Genomic DNA, 12,858 nt, shown 5'->3' on the forward strand with positions numbered 1-12,858 from the left:
TGAAGCATACAAGCCAAAGCAACGCCTGTCTGACCTTTCACTCCCACATAGATTGCAATCAGCGTAAACATCTGATTTTCATTTATCTGCTGCTTCTGTGTGTTAAAATGATTCACTGATTCACTTTGTTTTGAGTTTACATGTAGACACACTCACTCTCTGTTATAGGTGTCTACTCCTTCGGCCTCTTCACCACCACGATCTTTGCCAACGCTGTCCAAGTGGTGACAGGAAACCAGACACCTCACTTCCTCTCTGCCTGCAAGCCAAACTACACAGCTCTGGGTTGCCAGTCTCCCCTGCAGTACATCACAGAGCACCGAGCCTGCACAGGCAACCCTTACCTGGTGGCGTCCGCCCGCAAATCCTTCCCCTCCAAAGATGCAGCACTCAGCTTCTACTCAGCCATCTACACAGTGGTAGGTAGGGTGGGGGGTTTATGAAGCATTACCAGATAACTATAATGTATTAGTGCACCATTTACTAATAATTAATAACATCAATTTGTTAAATCATTATTTATGGCATGTCTATATTATTCTGATATGATGGACTCCTGGAAAAGCTTTTTGACAAACTGTGCTTTGACCGACTGCTATTTGCTTCAAGCAACAATATAATCCTGGATTCAAGCTGTTGCGAATATATTATTAAGTTCACTTATCAATAAAGACATAAAGCTGATCTATATCTAACTAACAACATTTTTCATTTCTCTTGTCAAATTTGTGTTTAAATATTCTCAAAGTAACACACAGAATAGATTTCATCTGATTTATTCATTCACTTCACTCCACTTGGTTGAGAGCTTTAGTTTTTGTAGTGTTGATAAAAGCTTTTGTAATGCCTTTATTCTCTCAGTAATTGCAGTGCCATGTTCCTGTCATTTTTTTAGAATAAAACCAATCATGTCAGTGTTTCATGGTGCATTCTTCTGTGCCTCATCAGACCACTCAGCTTGTCTGAAACTGCTGCAGCGTGCGGCCTCTTGTGGCTTATTCAGGCTGCTCACTGTTTGAGGGGTCTCAGCTGGCTAACTGTAGTCCTGCTTCAGCTCATCATTAATACATTTTTTCATTTCAATTGTATTTCTGTCTCCCAGATGTATGTGACCCTGGTATTCCGGACCAAAGGGACCCGTCTGACCAAGCCCACCCTGTGTCTGGTGCTCCTGTCTCTAGCTGTGCTGGTGGGGGTGGTGAGGGTGACTGAACACAGAAACCACTGGAACGACGTCCTGGCTGGGTTTGTCACTGGAGGGGCCATCGCAGCCTTCCTGGTGAGAAGGAGAGACAGAAGAGACTGAGACAGATGGGAGGGGAAAGACTAAAGAAAAGGACTGGCATCAAGTTAGGAGAAAAACTGAATAGAGAGAGCAGTGTGGCCTAATGTGGAAGCAGGAAAGTCAGTAGAGGACACACACATGTTTACATGTATGAATGTAAAGGGATGGGCAGCACAGTGAATTAGTGGTCAGCACCGTTGCCTCACAGCACGAAGGTTCCTGGTTTGAAACCCATCAGGGGCCTTTCTGTGTGGAGTTTGCATGTTCTCCCTGTGCTTGTGTGGGTTTTCTCCAGGTACTCTGGTTTCCTCCCACAGTCCAAAAACATGTATGTCAGGTTGATTGGTGACTCTAAATTGCCCATAGGAGTGAGTGTGAGTGTGTGAGGTTGTTTGTCTCTATGTGGCCCTGTGATGGACTGGTGACCTGTCCAGGGTGTACCCCTGCCTTTCACCCAAAGAGAGCTGGGATAGGCTCCAGCTGATCCCTGGGACCCTGGTTAGGAATAAGGGGGTATAGATGATGGATGGGTGCAAATAACAATATGTTCAAATGGTACATTTTGTTTTTGGACCATTTGGCCTTAATCAGTTTTCATGAACAGCATCCAGGAACAGTGCTCATTTTAGAGTGATGCCTGTGGTTTATCCCTACGACTATAGTGTCCTTCCCACACCTCTTCTCATAAGTCATACTTTCTTTCTTTCATCTCTGTGTTGTCCTTTCATGCTCTGTCTTTGTTCGTTTTTTTTGCCCATGTGCTCTCAAAGCCTTTCACACACCAGATAATTGTCCATCTCTGAAGTGCACTGGGGTGAATTGCTTCCCCTTTTCTTTGACCTCTTCTTTCTGTTCTCTATCAGGTTTCATGTGTGATCAACAATTTCAAGCCAACCCAGACAGCATTGCCGGCTCCTCCACCTCCACACTGTCCAGATCCCTCCATCGGGCTCCCTCTCCTCAGCCTGCCCCGTGTGGAGAGTCCACTTGAAAAGTTAAGTGGCCTCCAGGTAAGGGTTGGGGGATAGAAAATTGACAAAACAATCATGAGAAAGCAATAAATGTATATGTGTTTTAACTGAGAGGTTCTGGCAAGAAAATACTTCAATTTAGCTGTGTTTGGTCCTGTTTTTTACTTCTGTCTGTCCTCACTGATGACCTTATGCATCTCACTGCATTTGAATGTTTCTTCAGTGCTTGTTTCTGACTAATATCCTGACAGTGTGCCTTTCTCTTGTCTAGACATCATCATTTTCTGTTCTTGTCTCTTCCTGTCTCCGTTGACTTTATCTGCTCTACCCTCAGGTTTAACTTTCGAGGTGTTTTCAAATGTTTTCTTTTCTTACCAAACGTCTCTCTTACCATTACCCTACTCTCTAGGCTCCAGGGCTACCGTATTCTGAGATCACATGACCATCAGCCAATCCTGTCACCCACCCCTCCCGATGTGCTCCTCCCCTCACGGCGTTGCCTCACCAGCGCAGTCTAGACCTGCCCTCTGAATGCCCCCCACCCTGCCCTGCCCACCCTGAAGGACGCCATCCTCTCCGACGAGTCAAATCCACACAGGTATAAAGGTCAACCAATTGCAGGAGACAGGACAGCGACATGCGCACGTGGAGAGCTTGGCTGAAACCTGTCAATCATCGTACGGACCAAGAGGAGATGGAAGCCTGTCGTTATGTCCAGTTCTGTCCCGTTAGTCCTTAAACATGGCTTCCCTTTTCGTTCGGGTGTAAAAGATCCAATGAAAGACTCACCAAAGCCAGAGCTGTTAAGCAATACTGTGTTCTAGTTCCTTGTCCCTTTTTCCACAAAGTGACTCAACAGTGACTTTAAAGACTGTTGGCTGGTGATGACTCGATTGATTACTTGATCGAAACAAAAATCTGAAGGTTTGGGAGATGGGACAAAATCCCAATCACAAGTGGCTCGTCCTCGAAAGATCATTTCTAACACTCAGGACAATAAAATGAAAAGAAAATAAAAGATGAGAAACAAAGACTTATGCAGGCATCATGAAGGATTATAGTGCAGATTTTTTTCTGTTCTGAACAGAAAAAGTGCTGTCAAAGAGAGAAGCACTTTTGTAAATTATAGCACAGATGAAACAATGCTCAGCAAACTGTGTCATATCTCATTTGTTTTGGAGATCTGGGTTTGACCTCTTGCTGTATATTGTGCGAAGTGATAGAAGAAGGATTTACACACAATAGAGCTGTGACACCACATTTATTTTGGGGCATCAACTAATTCATCCCTGAGTGAACATCTTTTACCTATTTACTATTCCAGCGTATGTGTTATAAATGTCTGTAGGTTATACATCCACTATGTGTGTGAAAGATTTAATCACTTGACTTCATCCCCTTGCTTTGTTTTTTGCCCCTAGTCAAATTAACTCTGTCTAGATTCAGACCAACAATGTGATATTAGTTATATCACACACAGCTGCTGTTTCTGAAATGAACACATCAGTTTATTATTGTTTTTGCATCTGTTGTGTCAGTTTCTCCAGATTTTTTATTCCCTCACCTGACTCTATAAATCCCTTGGCACAGACCAGTGAATAAGCGCTGAGGTTTGTATAGTTTTGTACAGTATGTAGGTTTCATTAGATACTAGAATCTGTACAACATTATCATTTAGTTTAAATTGTGCGAACTGTGTGAAGCAAACTGAAGCTGTCCTGTAGGAACATGAGTAGCAGCCTGATCTGAGCGGCGCAGTGGAGAAGTGTGTGAAATCTCACCGCATTCAGCCGGTGTGTTGGGCTCACAACCTGCTTTGGTGCTGCTCAGTTCAAAAGGACACTTCAGCCAAGTTATACAAGTAGGCAATGGGTTACACAAAGAAGACATTGCTATGTTTTTTATTATGCGTGTGTGTGCGTGCGTGTGTGTGTGTGTGTGTGTGTGTTTATAATGAGCACATCGTATGGCAGAATAACTGTTAATTTGGCAATCTGCTTTCTTAAGTTAAACCGTCAAAAGTAGCTGCTATAATTACACACTTATACTTGTGTGTAACTGCAGGCCTTCAAAGGACCCCAGCCAAGGCTCCCTAACAATGCCTGTTATAGCAGAAGGTGCTCATTATAGCTCTGAGATTATATAGAATAGATTATATAGAGTCTGGATCTTTTGTAAACTGAAGAGGTTGAGAACTCCATAACTGTCTGAATAATATTATTTTCATGTTAAAATGTCTGTTTTGTATTTATTTATCAAAATAAATTGCAATTACCACACGTTGCTGCCTTTTCCTTTTCTTTTATTTAAATTCCTCTCACACATCAATAAGTATTTATCTTTGCTGCAGGAGTTGGATGGCCAGACACACCTTTCCAACAATGGATTGGGTAGCCTGGGACCAAACCATTTCTGTAATATTCTGATTGGTCAGCTCTGTAGCAATGAGCGCGTGTGCAGTTTTTAAACGTTCCTGTCTACAGATATTTCTGTTACTAGTTATGAACAATTGTAACCTGGCCCTTATGCCAAGTTATGCCAATTTATGTCAATTCACTTTGAATTTTATGCTGTTACTTCAAATTATTCACATGTAGTAGCTATAAATGCTGCATATGAAGGTTTTGTGGGATATCTGCCAATTTTTAATAAACCGTGACGGTCTATCTAAGAGCACCAGGTGTTTTTTCACAGCAGACATTTGACCTGTGATGGTATCAGGGTTATTAATGATTTTAGTGATGGTCCTATGACAGTCAAGTCGAGCAATACCAGGACCCTGAAACCAACCAGCTAAATGGAATTCAGCCATCATTCATTTTATTATTGTGCGTTAATTCCCATTGCCAATTAAATTTCACAAAGAGAGATCTGAATGGTTTTCCAGATATTTGTTTTTAGTTTTCTGAGGCACTCCTGGAGCCGTTTCAATTTGTTCTAATGTTTTGCAGCTTGGAATAGCTCCCCAATTTTCTTTTTGCACTGCGTCATTGAACAATAATGTCTGTGAGCTGCAGATTTAGTATACATACTGTTATTTAAGTAGAGTTAATTTGGTCTCTCTTCCAATTTAAACACATTTGAATATGTAATATAAAACTGAGGCATGCTAATGGGACAGTTCTGCCCCCTAGTGGGAAAAGACCATAGATGAAGGAAGGCTATAATGTGATATATTCATAAATAAAATGCTATATTATCAAAGGAACAAAATCACAGTGAATTCAGTAAGGGGGGCTGTGTAAAAATATACTAATGCAACTTTAAACATGACAAGAGATTGTGGATTTATTATTATTATATAAGAGTCGCAGTAGGCAGCTGTGACCACAGGGTGGCAGTGTTTACCATAAGGATAAGAAAAACCAAGAGAGCAGCTTTCAAAATTCATCAGCTTTAATGTTTGTGAAATCAAAAGGCACATTAGGAATGTAAAAATATGCTAAAACAGAAAGAGCATTTTAAAATGTTTTTCACTTGAGACCTCCACTAGCCCACATTAGGCATTAGTCATCAAGCTAATAAATGTAATGGCACAATTACTTTGAAATGTAGACATAGGAAATTTCTCTCTCTCCTTTCCTTTCTCTCTCAATTGCCCCAAACTCTCTCCGCCCCCTCTTTGTGTTCTTTTGAGTTTGTGTTTTTCAGTCTTGTTAATGACAAGACACACACTCACACACTCACACACAAACACAGAACTCTCTGCTCTCTCTCGACAACATTATCTTTTCCGGAAATTGCTTCTCAAGCACAGCCGGAGCCCCATTAGAAAAGAAGAGCTCTACGCTGTAACCTTTTTAAAAAGCCATTAGTGATGCACCTGCTTCTCTCCCTCTCCCTCTCTCTCTCTCTCTCTCTCTCTCTCTCTCTCTCTCTTTCTCTCTCTCTCTCTCTGTTCGTATTTGTGTGTCCTATTTGTCTCTCTTGTTAACACTGACACATACACACACACAGTTTCTCCATCCTGATTGCCAGCCTCCCTGTTCCCAGTCCTACAAACTGACTACGGAGCAACATAAACATCCTTCCACTCCAATTAGAGTATGAATCACTGACATTTTAAAGTTCTGCCTCAGAGTGCAAAACTGCTCAATTTAATAATTTAAGTGTGTTATTCTAATGGCTTGTGACTGTTAAATCAGTGTTTTGGACATGAGTAATTCTCTCTCAAAGCTCCACACTGAGAAAACAAGACATTTTATAATATGTCATGTCACTGCTGTGAACAGGCCCAGTTAACTCGATCGAAGGTGAATGAGGAGCTCATTTTGGTGATTCATATAATGTCTGAGCATACTGTACAAATGAGCTTTTAATTATAAATGCTGTTCCCACTTATAGTAATTTAATGTTTTTGCCAGAGTTATTTGATACCTTAAACATCCAGTGCCATTAGGCTGAGAAAGGAGGGATTTGTATTTGTTGTTGTCATCTCCACATTCCTGTTACTTTAAGGGCCATGAAGCCCAAATGAATGGGAGTGAAATGACATAATGTAATGGAATAAACATCAACATAGCACATAGTTATGTTTTCAGGGAAAAAACATATGTGGAAGAACAAGTAAAAGAGGAACTCCCCTGAAAATCTTTACATGTGTTGTTGAGCACAACTGCATAGGCGTTTTGTGACTCCAGAGGGAGCTGCATGAAATCAAATAAATTACTTTAAGTGATGTCTCTTAACTCAGGCTTGGCTGGGTCTCAAATGCCTGACAATGAAAAATCAAGTGTGGTGGATTTACCTGACCTCCTGCAGTCCACTCTACTTGAGGTTAGCTGCTCAAGACCACTACTACCACTACTTCTACTACTACTTAACTGCTAAAAGCAAAACATACCTGAATCTCTGACCAAAGTGGTGGAGGTCAAGTTGCATTGTGGATAATGTAGGCACCAGGATTTGACAAGAAAGAAGAATATGTGGACTAACCTAATTTTGCAGCATCTTTTATTTTAACTATCCATAAGAATACAGTGGCAAAGTGGTGGAGTAGTCCTTTAATCAATACATGTGAGAAAAATTAGCAAAAATATCTTTGGATCTCATCCCAAAACAAACAGTTGAGAGATATTTTTTTAGTGTTACAGTTATGTGAGCAACTGTGTGTGTGTGTGTATGTGTGTGTGTGTGTGTGTGTGTGTGTGTGTGTGTGTGTGTGTGTGTGTGTGTGTGTGTTTGAGTGCCTCCGTGTGTGTGATTGTGCGTGTAACTGTGATTTCCTGTAATGAGCTGAACTTTGCTCCGACTCAGTGTCTGTCTGTTTGGCGTAATGCTCCTGACCCTCGGGTCACACGCTGTCTGAGGCTAAACCACAGTGTATGTGTGTTTGCGGAGAGAGCAAGGGGGGTTGGTAGAGAAAAAGGAAAAAGAGTGAGTGTAAGTGAGTATGTGAACTGAGAGAAATAAAACGTACGTGGATGAGTATGGTTTATCGCGTCCCAAAACAAACCAGCAGCCCCTGGGTAATAAAAACGTACTATCTGTCATAGTAAATTACAAATATTGGTCTTCGCCTTGCTGCAGTCTCCTGATTATGCTCAATGGTCTGCCTCAGACAATTATGAAGCCATTAACACTGTGTGCGAGTGTGTGTATGTGCACATATGTATGTGTGTGTGTGTCAGAGAGACAGAGAGAGTGAGACTATGGCTGCTTATTTGAGGAAATATGGCTTTTTTATTGCCTTCAAGGCTCCAGTGCCTTACAGCATCAACCTCGTTGGCTCTCAAACATCAAATTTACATGTTTCCTGTGCATCTGCTGTTTTTTTTCTGATGTCTCTGACCAAAAAAAGACAACATGGAGAGAGAGAAGAGAATAGATGGGTGAAATATATTTATTTAGTTTGTAATTGCCGAGCAAAGAGTGTTGACAAAAGCCTTTTTAGCTCTTGTGTGGAGCTTGTGTGGCTCATTATTGAGCATCTAGCACTCACAATAACACATGCACAGACGCACACACACGTTTTGGGTTTCAAGGGGCAGCTCCTTTACAGGCCACCAGATGAGCAGGGGATTATAAAAGGCCTTACCACCAATCCTATCCAGCATGTCTGCTAAGGAAGACCATCAACCGGATACAGAGGTCTCAGGAGACTGGATTAGGACTAGGAACACACACACACACACATGCAAACACTCATCATGGGCCTTGTAGAAACCTCTGTTAACACCCTGCAGGGAACACCATTCAAAACACACAATCTGAATCCCATTTCAGTCTATTATGTTTTCAGCAGTAATGACTGACAGAGTAGTGGCTTTGTCTAACGTGATGTTCTTGTTTCTGCATCTAATACACCTCAGTGTTTTAATACTCTGTCTTACAAAAAAAAAAATGAAACACCCCATAATCTATTTTATATGTATATCAATAAATAAATATAACACATTAAAAAATATGAGCTGTAAAATACAATGCAATCCAATTCAACGGCTCAGCAATAAATCTTTAAAGTTGTACCAGACAGCTGTTTGTTTTTATCACACATGTTGCTCTTTAGGATTTCATTTTATATTGAACTACTAATGTTGTGCCCCCCTCTTGGACAAAACAATAGAAATGTTGTAGTGTGCAAGAAATGCATTACTCTGAGAAAAACATCTAACCTACCTTACCTATGTCAACTGCAAATCAACAGCAGCACAAACTGACCGTGGAGATGAAGCAATGTTTTATAACACTGTAAGCCTCAAAAAGCCACAGGAGCTAGAAAGCTGAGGTTATTTATTGAATGGCTATTTCACAGTATTGCACTGTATTTTATAGGTCTGTCTACCCCCATTATAGAGAATATTAAAGAGAGACTAGGAGTCACAAAACACCACAGAGGCACTGGAAATGTAAGCTAAAGCACCATTATTTTAACACTTTCTGTTATGACACATATTGGGGGTGGGAGGGGGTGGGTCAGTTTATGGAGCTGTAGGAAACAGAAATACAAAATAAAATGACAAAACACCTTTAAATAAACACTGGAAACCTTAGGATTTTGTCTCTAACCCTGCCCCTCTGACAAGTTATTTCCTGTAAGCTTCAGTAGTTTTAAGTGAAGGGTAGGTGGGTGCAGCAATGACGAGAATTAATGGACACCCTGTTTACACTTGCATCTATTATTATCATTATTATTATCATTATAGTTGTTGTTGTTGTTGTTGTTACTGGACTTTGTCATGGACAACTTGAGGTCCATGGACCACAGCTTGAGAACTACTGCACTGTAGGGCATCCTCTTTGGTGGCAGGGCTGGAAGGAGGGATGAGCAAGAGTGGAGAGGAGGGGAGAGCAGAGGAGAGGAGAGGAGAGGAGAGGAGAGGAGGGGAGAGGGGAGGAGGTGAGAGGAGGAGAGAGGAGAAGGGAGAGAGTAGGAGAATAGAGGAGAGGAGAGGAGAGGAGAGGAGAGGAGAGGAGAGGAGAGGAGAGGAGGAGGTGAGAGAAGGAGGAGAGGAGGAGAGAAGAGGAGGAGAGGAGAGGCAGGAAAAGGAGGAGGAGATGAGAGGAAGAGAGAGGAGAGGAGAGGAGAGGAGGTGCAAGAAGAGGAGGAGGAGATGAGAGGAGGAGAGAGGAGAAGGAGGAGAGGAGAGAGGAGGTGAGAGGAGAAGAGAGGAGGAGATGAGAGAAGGAGGAGAGGAGAAGAGGAGAGGTGAAGAGGAGAGGAGGAGAGGGGAGGTGAGAGGTTGTAGCTGAGTTGCATGGGATGCTGATGCTGCTGCAGAGGCTCCATCCCTCCCTCGGAGAGAAAGGAAAAAACAAGGAGTGGTTATGTGACTCCCCACATGCAGGAGGAGAGAAAGGAATGGGGGGGGGGGCGTTTCCCTGCACAGTAAAGCTTATTCTCTGACTTACCATGGATACAATGCGTGGCTTATGGAGCGGCTTCTTCGGGGAGCTGGGGGGAAAAGGTGGACAAAAGCGGTAAGTTAAATATTTTCTCGCTGTTATTTACCGTGAAAAACGACGTGGACACAGTTCACAGCGCGGTGCCGCTCCCGGTCCAGTCACTTCAGACCGTCCTGATATTTGCTGATATCTGTTGATAATCCCTGAAGTGGAGAAAAGAAGACTTGTAGATTTCAGCTTTAGGAGTGGGTCTGTAGCAGTGCGTGGCATGGCATCACCGCCCGATCAGTTTCTCCTTAATACGCTTTAGGATTTAATAACTAAACAGGTTGGTCCCATCAGCATCGCTCCCAAGAGCCTATCACATTACCTGATGAGAATTGCACCTGCACGCAGCTGAATATTTCACCAGCAGCATGTCAGCGTGTTTTCCTCCTTTGTAGAGAAAAGACAAAGATGGGTAACATCTCGTTCACACTCCCTGCAAAGGGTTAAAGATCCGATCCACGCTTGCCCCTCTGAACTGGCTTCTTCTTGTCAGTGGAAGCGGATGTATTTACAAACAAAGAAAGCTTAATATCCAAGCCCGTCACGTAGCGGACAGGTGCTGGTTATCTGCGATTTTACAGTGGTGTGTGTGCTTGTCTGGTTATCTGGGCTAGTAGGCCAACTGGAGCCTCTATGCATTTAAGGCCCATCAAGATTAAGAAAAGCAAAGTGTCAATGTTAAGTTTTGTCGCTGAAAGTTTGGCCACAGGCACTGGGTAGTTTCTTATTCTGCACTGTAGGCTGAATTTGTTGCAATATCCATTGCTGGGTCATTTATTTTTTGTCTGGGTAGTGACTATTAGACTCCACAGTGTAGCCAAAATGACTGGAAAGATTTGCTGTTGCAGGCATAAGCATAAACATCCTCATAACAGCGCCTTTAGTTCCAAGCAATTAAGCAATAATGTGCAAGCAGCAGCCCAGCGTCCGCTCAGTCTCTGTCTCCATCTCAAGTGTCTGTCTTTGCCTCTGGCACAGCCACTTGTGATTCTGCATCCTATCTGAAATACCAGGTACATTAAAGGATTAATAAGTCTATTGCGTCAGACATAAATATGAAACACAGACCGATTTTCTTTCATTAGGCCCTGCAGTTGGAGCCTGTTCACTTTCAATCAAGTCAATTCAGGAAATAGATTTTCTTATAAATGCAAAGCAGATGTCTTTCACCATGAAATAAACTTCTTATTCAGTCTATATAGCAATTATTGGGAATGAAGTTTTGATCAAATATGAACGGAAACGAAAACTGAGGTGACAAAGAAGGCCTGCTGGTCCAAACTGCAGCTGCAGGCACACCCATATATGACATATGTGAGTGTCATGCTATTATAGCTTAGCCCTGTTGTAAAAAAACCACACAGAAGCATGTCTTCAAATTAGACAGAGACATTCCCATGACACAGAGCAGACACAGACCAGGCTTGTGTAGTGAGGAGGGCAGCAGTAGGGTGTATTTTTACACCAGATCTCTGACACCTACGTACATCTCTTCACAGCTCTTGGTGAGAACAGAAGATATGTCCACTTGAGTTGTCATCATCAGCAGCCCAGACATGGACGGTTGGGGAGGAGGAAGAGGCAAGAGGCAAGGCAAGAGAGATATGGTGAGAGGACTAGAGGAGTATAGGTAATGAGGGAGACAAGTGTCAAGATCTTCTCGACGTGAAGGGCCCAGCTGGTTCCCTTGCAAAGATAGTGGGTTAGGAAATAGGCTACCTCAGGGGTTAGTGAGGTGAGAGGATTGTCAACAGCAAATGGGAAGTTTCCGGGAGTGTCAGCTCTGATCGGCAAATGCATACAGGCTCATGTATGTGTCTATATGGATGGTGACGATGGAGAAGGGAAGGGAAAGAGAGGGGTAAGAGGCTAAGCACAGGGCAGGAGCGGTAAAGACGACGGGGGGATCATAATGATTAGAGAGCTGAGGTTAAGAAGGAAAGTGAGAAGAAGAGGAAGAAAACAACAGAAGGAGGGAGACAGTCAAGTCATGTTTGTAAGTTCAGCTGAGTTATACAGGGGGAGCTGTCTGAGGTGCTGATGCAAATCCCCCTCCCCCTCTACCAACCCCCTCTCTTTTCCCAATGACTCGTTCTCTCCTCCTCAGCTACTGATTGACAACTACTGTGTCTCTAATTGGCAAGTGTGGACAGGGAAGAGTCAGGCTTATTCTCCATGGGACAGAGAAAGAGAGAGAGGGGAGGAGATGGGGGACATACCAGGGAGTCTTCCAACAGTGAGGAGGAGGAGGAGGAGGAGAGGAAGACGGAGATAGATGGAGAAAGGGGAGTGAAAAATGGAATGAAAGAAAGCAGGAAGTGAGAAAGAGGGGATGGAGGTGAGAGATGAACATCTGTTTGGTAATCAGTCTCTCCACTTAGTGCAGTGTAACACACAGTGACACCTATTTGATAATTGGTGAGCCTGCCCTCTCCCTCAGCGCTCAGCTAAATGGTTGCTTGATACTGGGGAGAGCAAAGGGACTAGCTGTTGGCAGTATAATCTGTTTACTTGGCGCAGCTTAGGTAAAGATGCATAGCAGGCTGCTGGTGTGTGTCTGTCTATATGAAGGGGCTGTTGCATAAAGCTTACAATCAGGTTATTAGTCTAACTGTGTGCTCAAGGTGCAACTTGAAATGTGTATTATAACCTATGAGCAATGCTTCATTGTTATTCAATGATAAATGTGATCTCTTTTGTCTTCTCCTA

The 12,858-nt window shown here is 42.8% G+C and overlaps 1 protein-coding gene across 2 annotated transcripts in view; it reads left to right on the top strand.

The window, feature by feature from the left end:
• Window positions 1–3,819, top strand: part of plppr2b (phospholipid phosphatase related 2b) — a 38,955-nt gene extending 35,136 nt beyond the window's left edge. The window contains exons 4-7 of one of the 2 annotated variants that reach the window (XM_026303716.1): window positions 169–419; window positions 1,103–1,279; window positions 2,149–2,279; window positions 2,666–3,819. In XM_026303716.1, coding sequence (XP_026159501.1) covers window positions 169–419; window positions 1,103–1,279; window positions 2,149–2,279; window positions 2,666–2,774 — 668 coding nt within the window. In that variant the 3' untranslated portion in view covers window positions 2,775–3,819. Of the gene's footprint in view, window positions 1–168; window positions 420–1,102; window positions 1,280–2,148; window positions 2,296–2,665 lie in introns of both variants that reach the window. The other variant, XM_026303717.1, reaches the window with a different exon arrangement.
• The last annotated feature ends 9,039 nt before the right edge of the window (window positions 3,820–12,858 follow it).

This window comes from Mastacembelus armatus, chromosome 1 (genome assembly GCF_900324485.2).
Source record: "Mastacembelus armatus chromosome 1, fMasArm1.2, whole genome shotgun sequence".
NCBI classification, from domain to species: domain Eukaryota; kingdom Metazoa; phylum Chordata; class Actinopteri; order Synbranchiformes; family Mastacembelidae; genus Mastacembelus; species Mastacembelus armatus.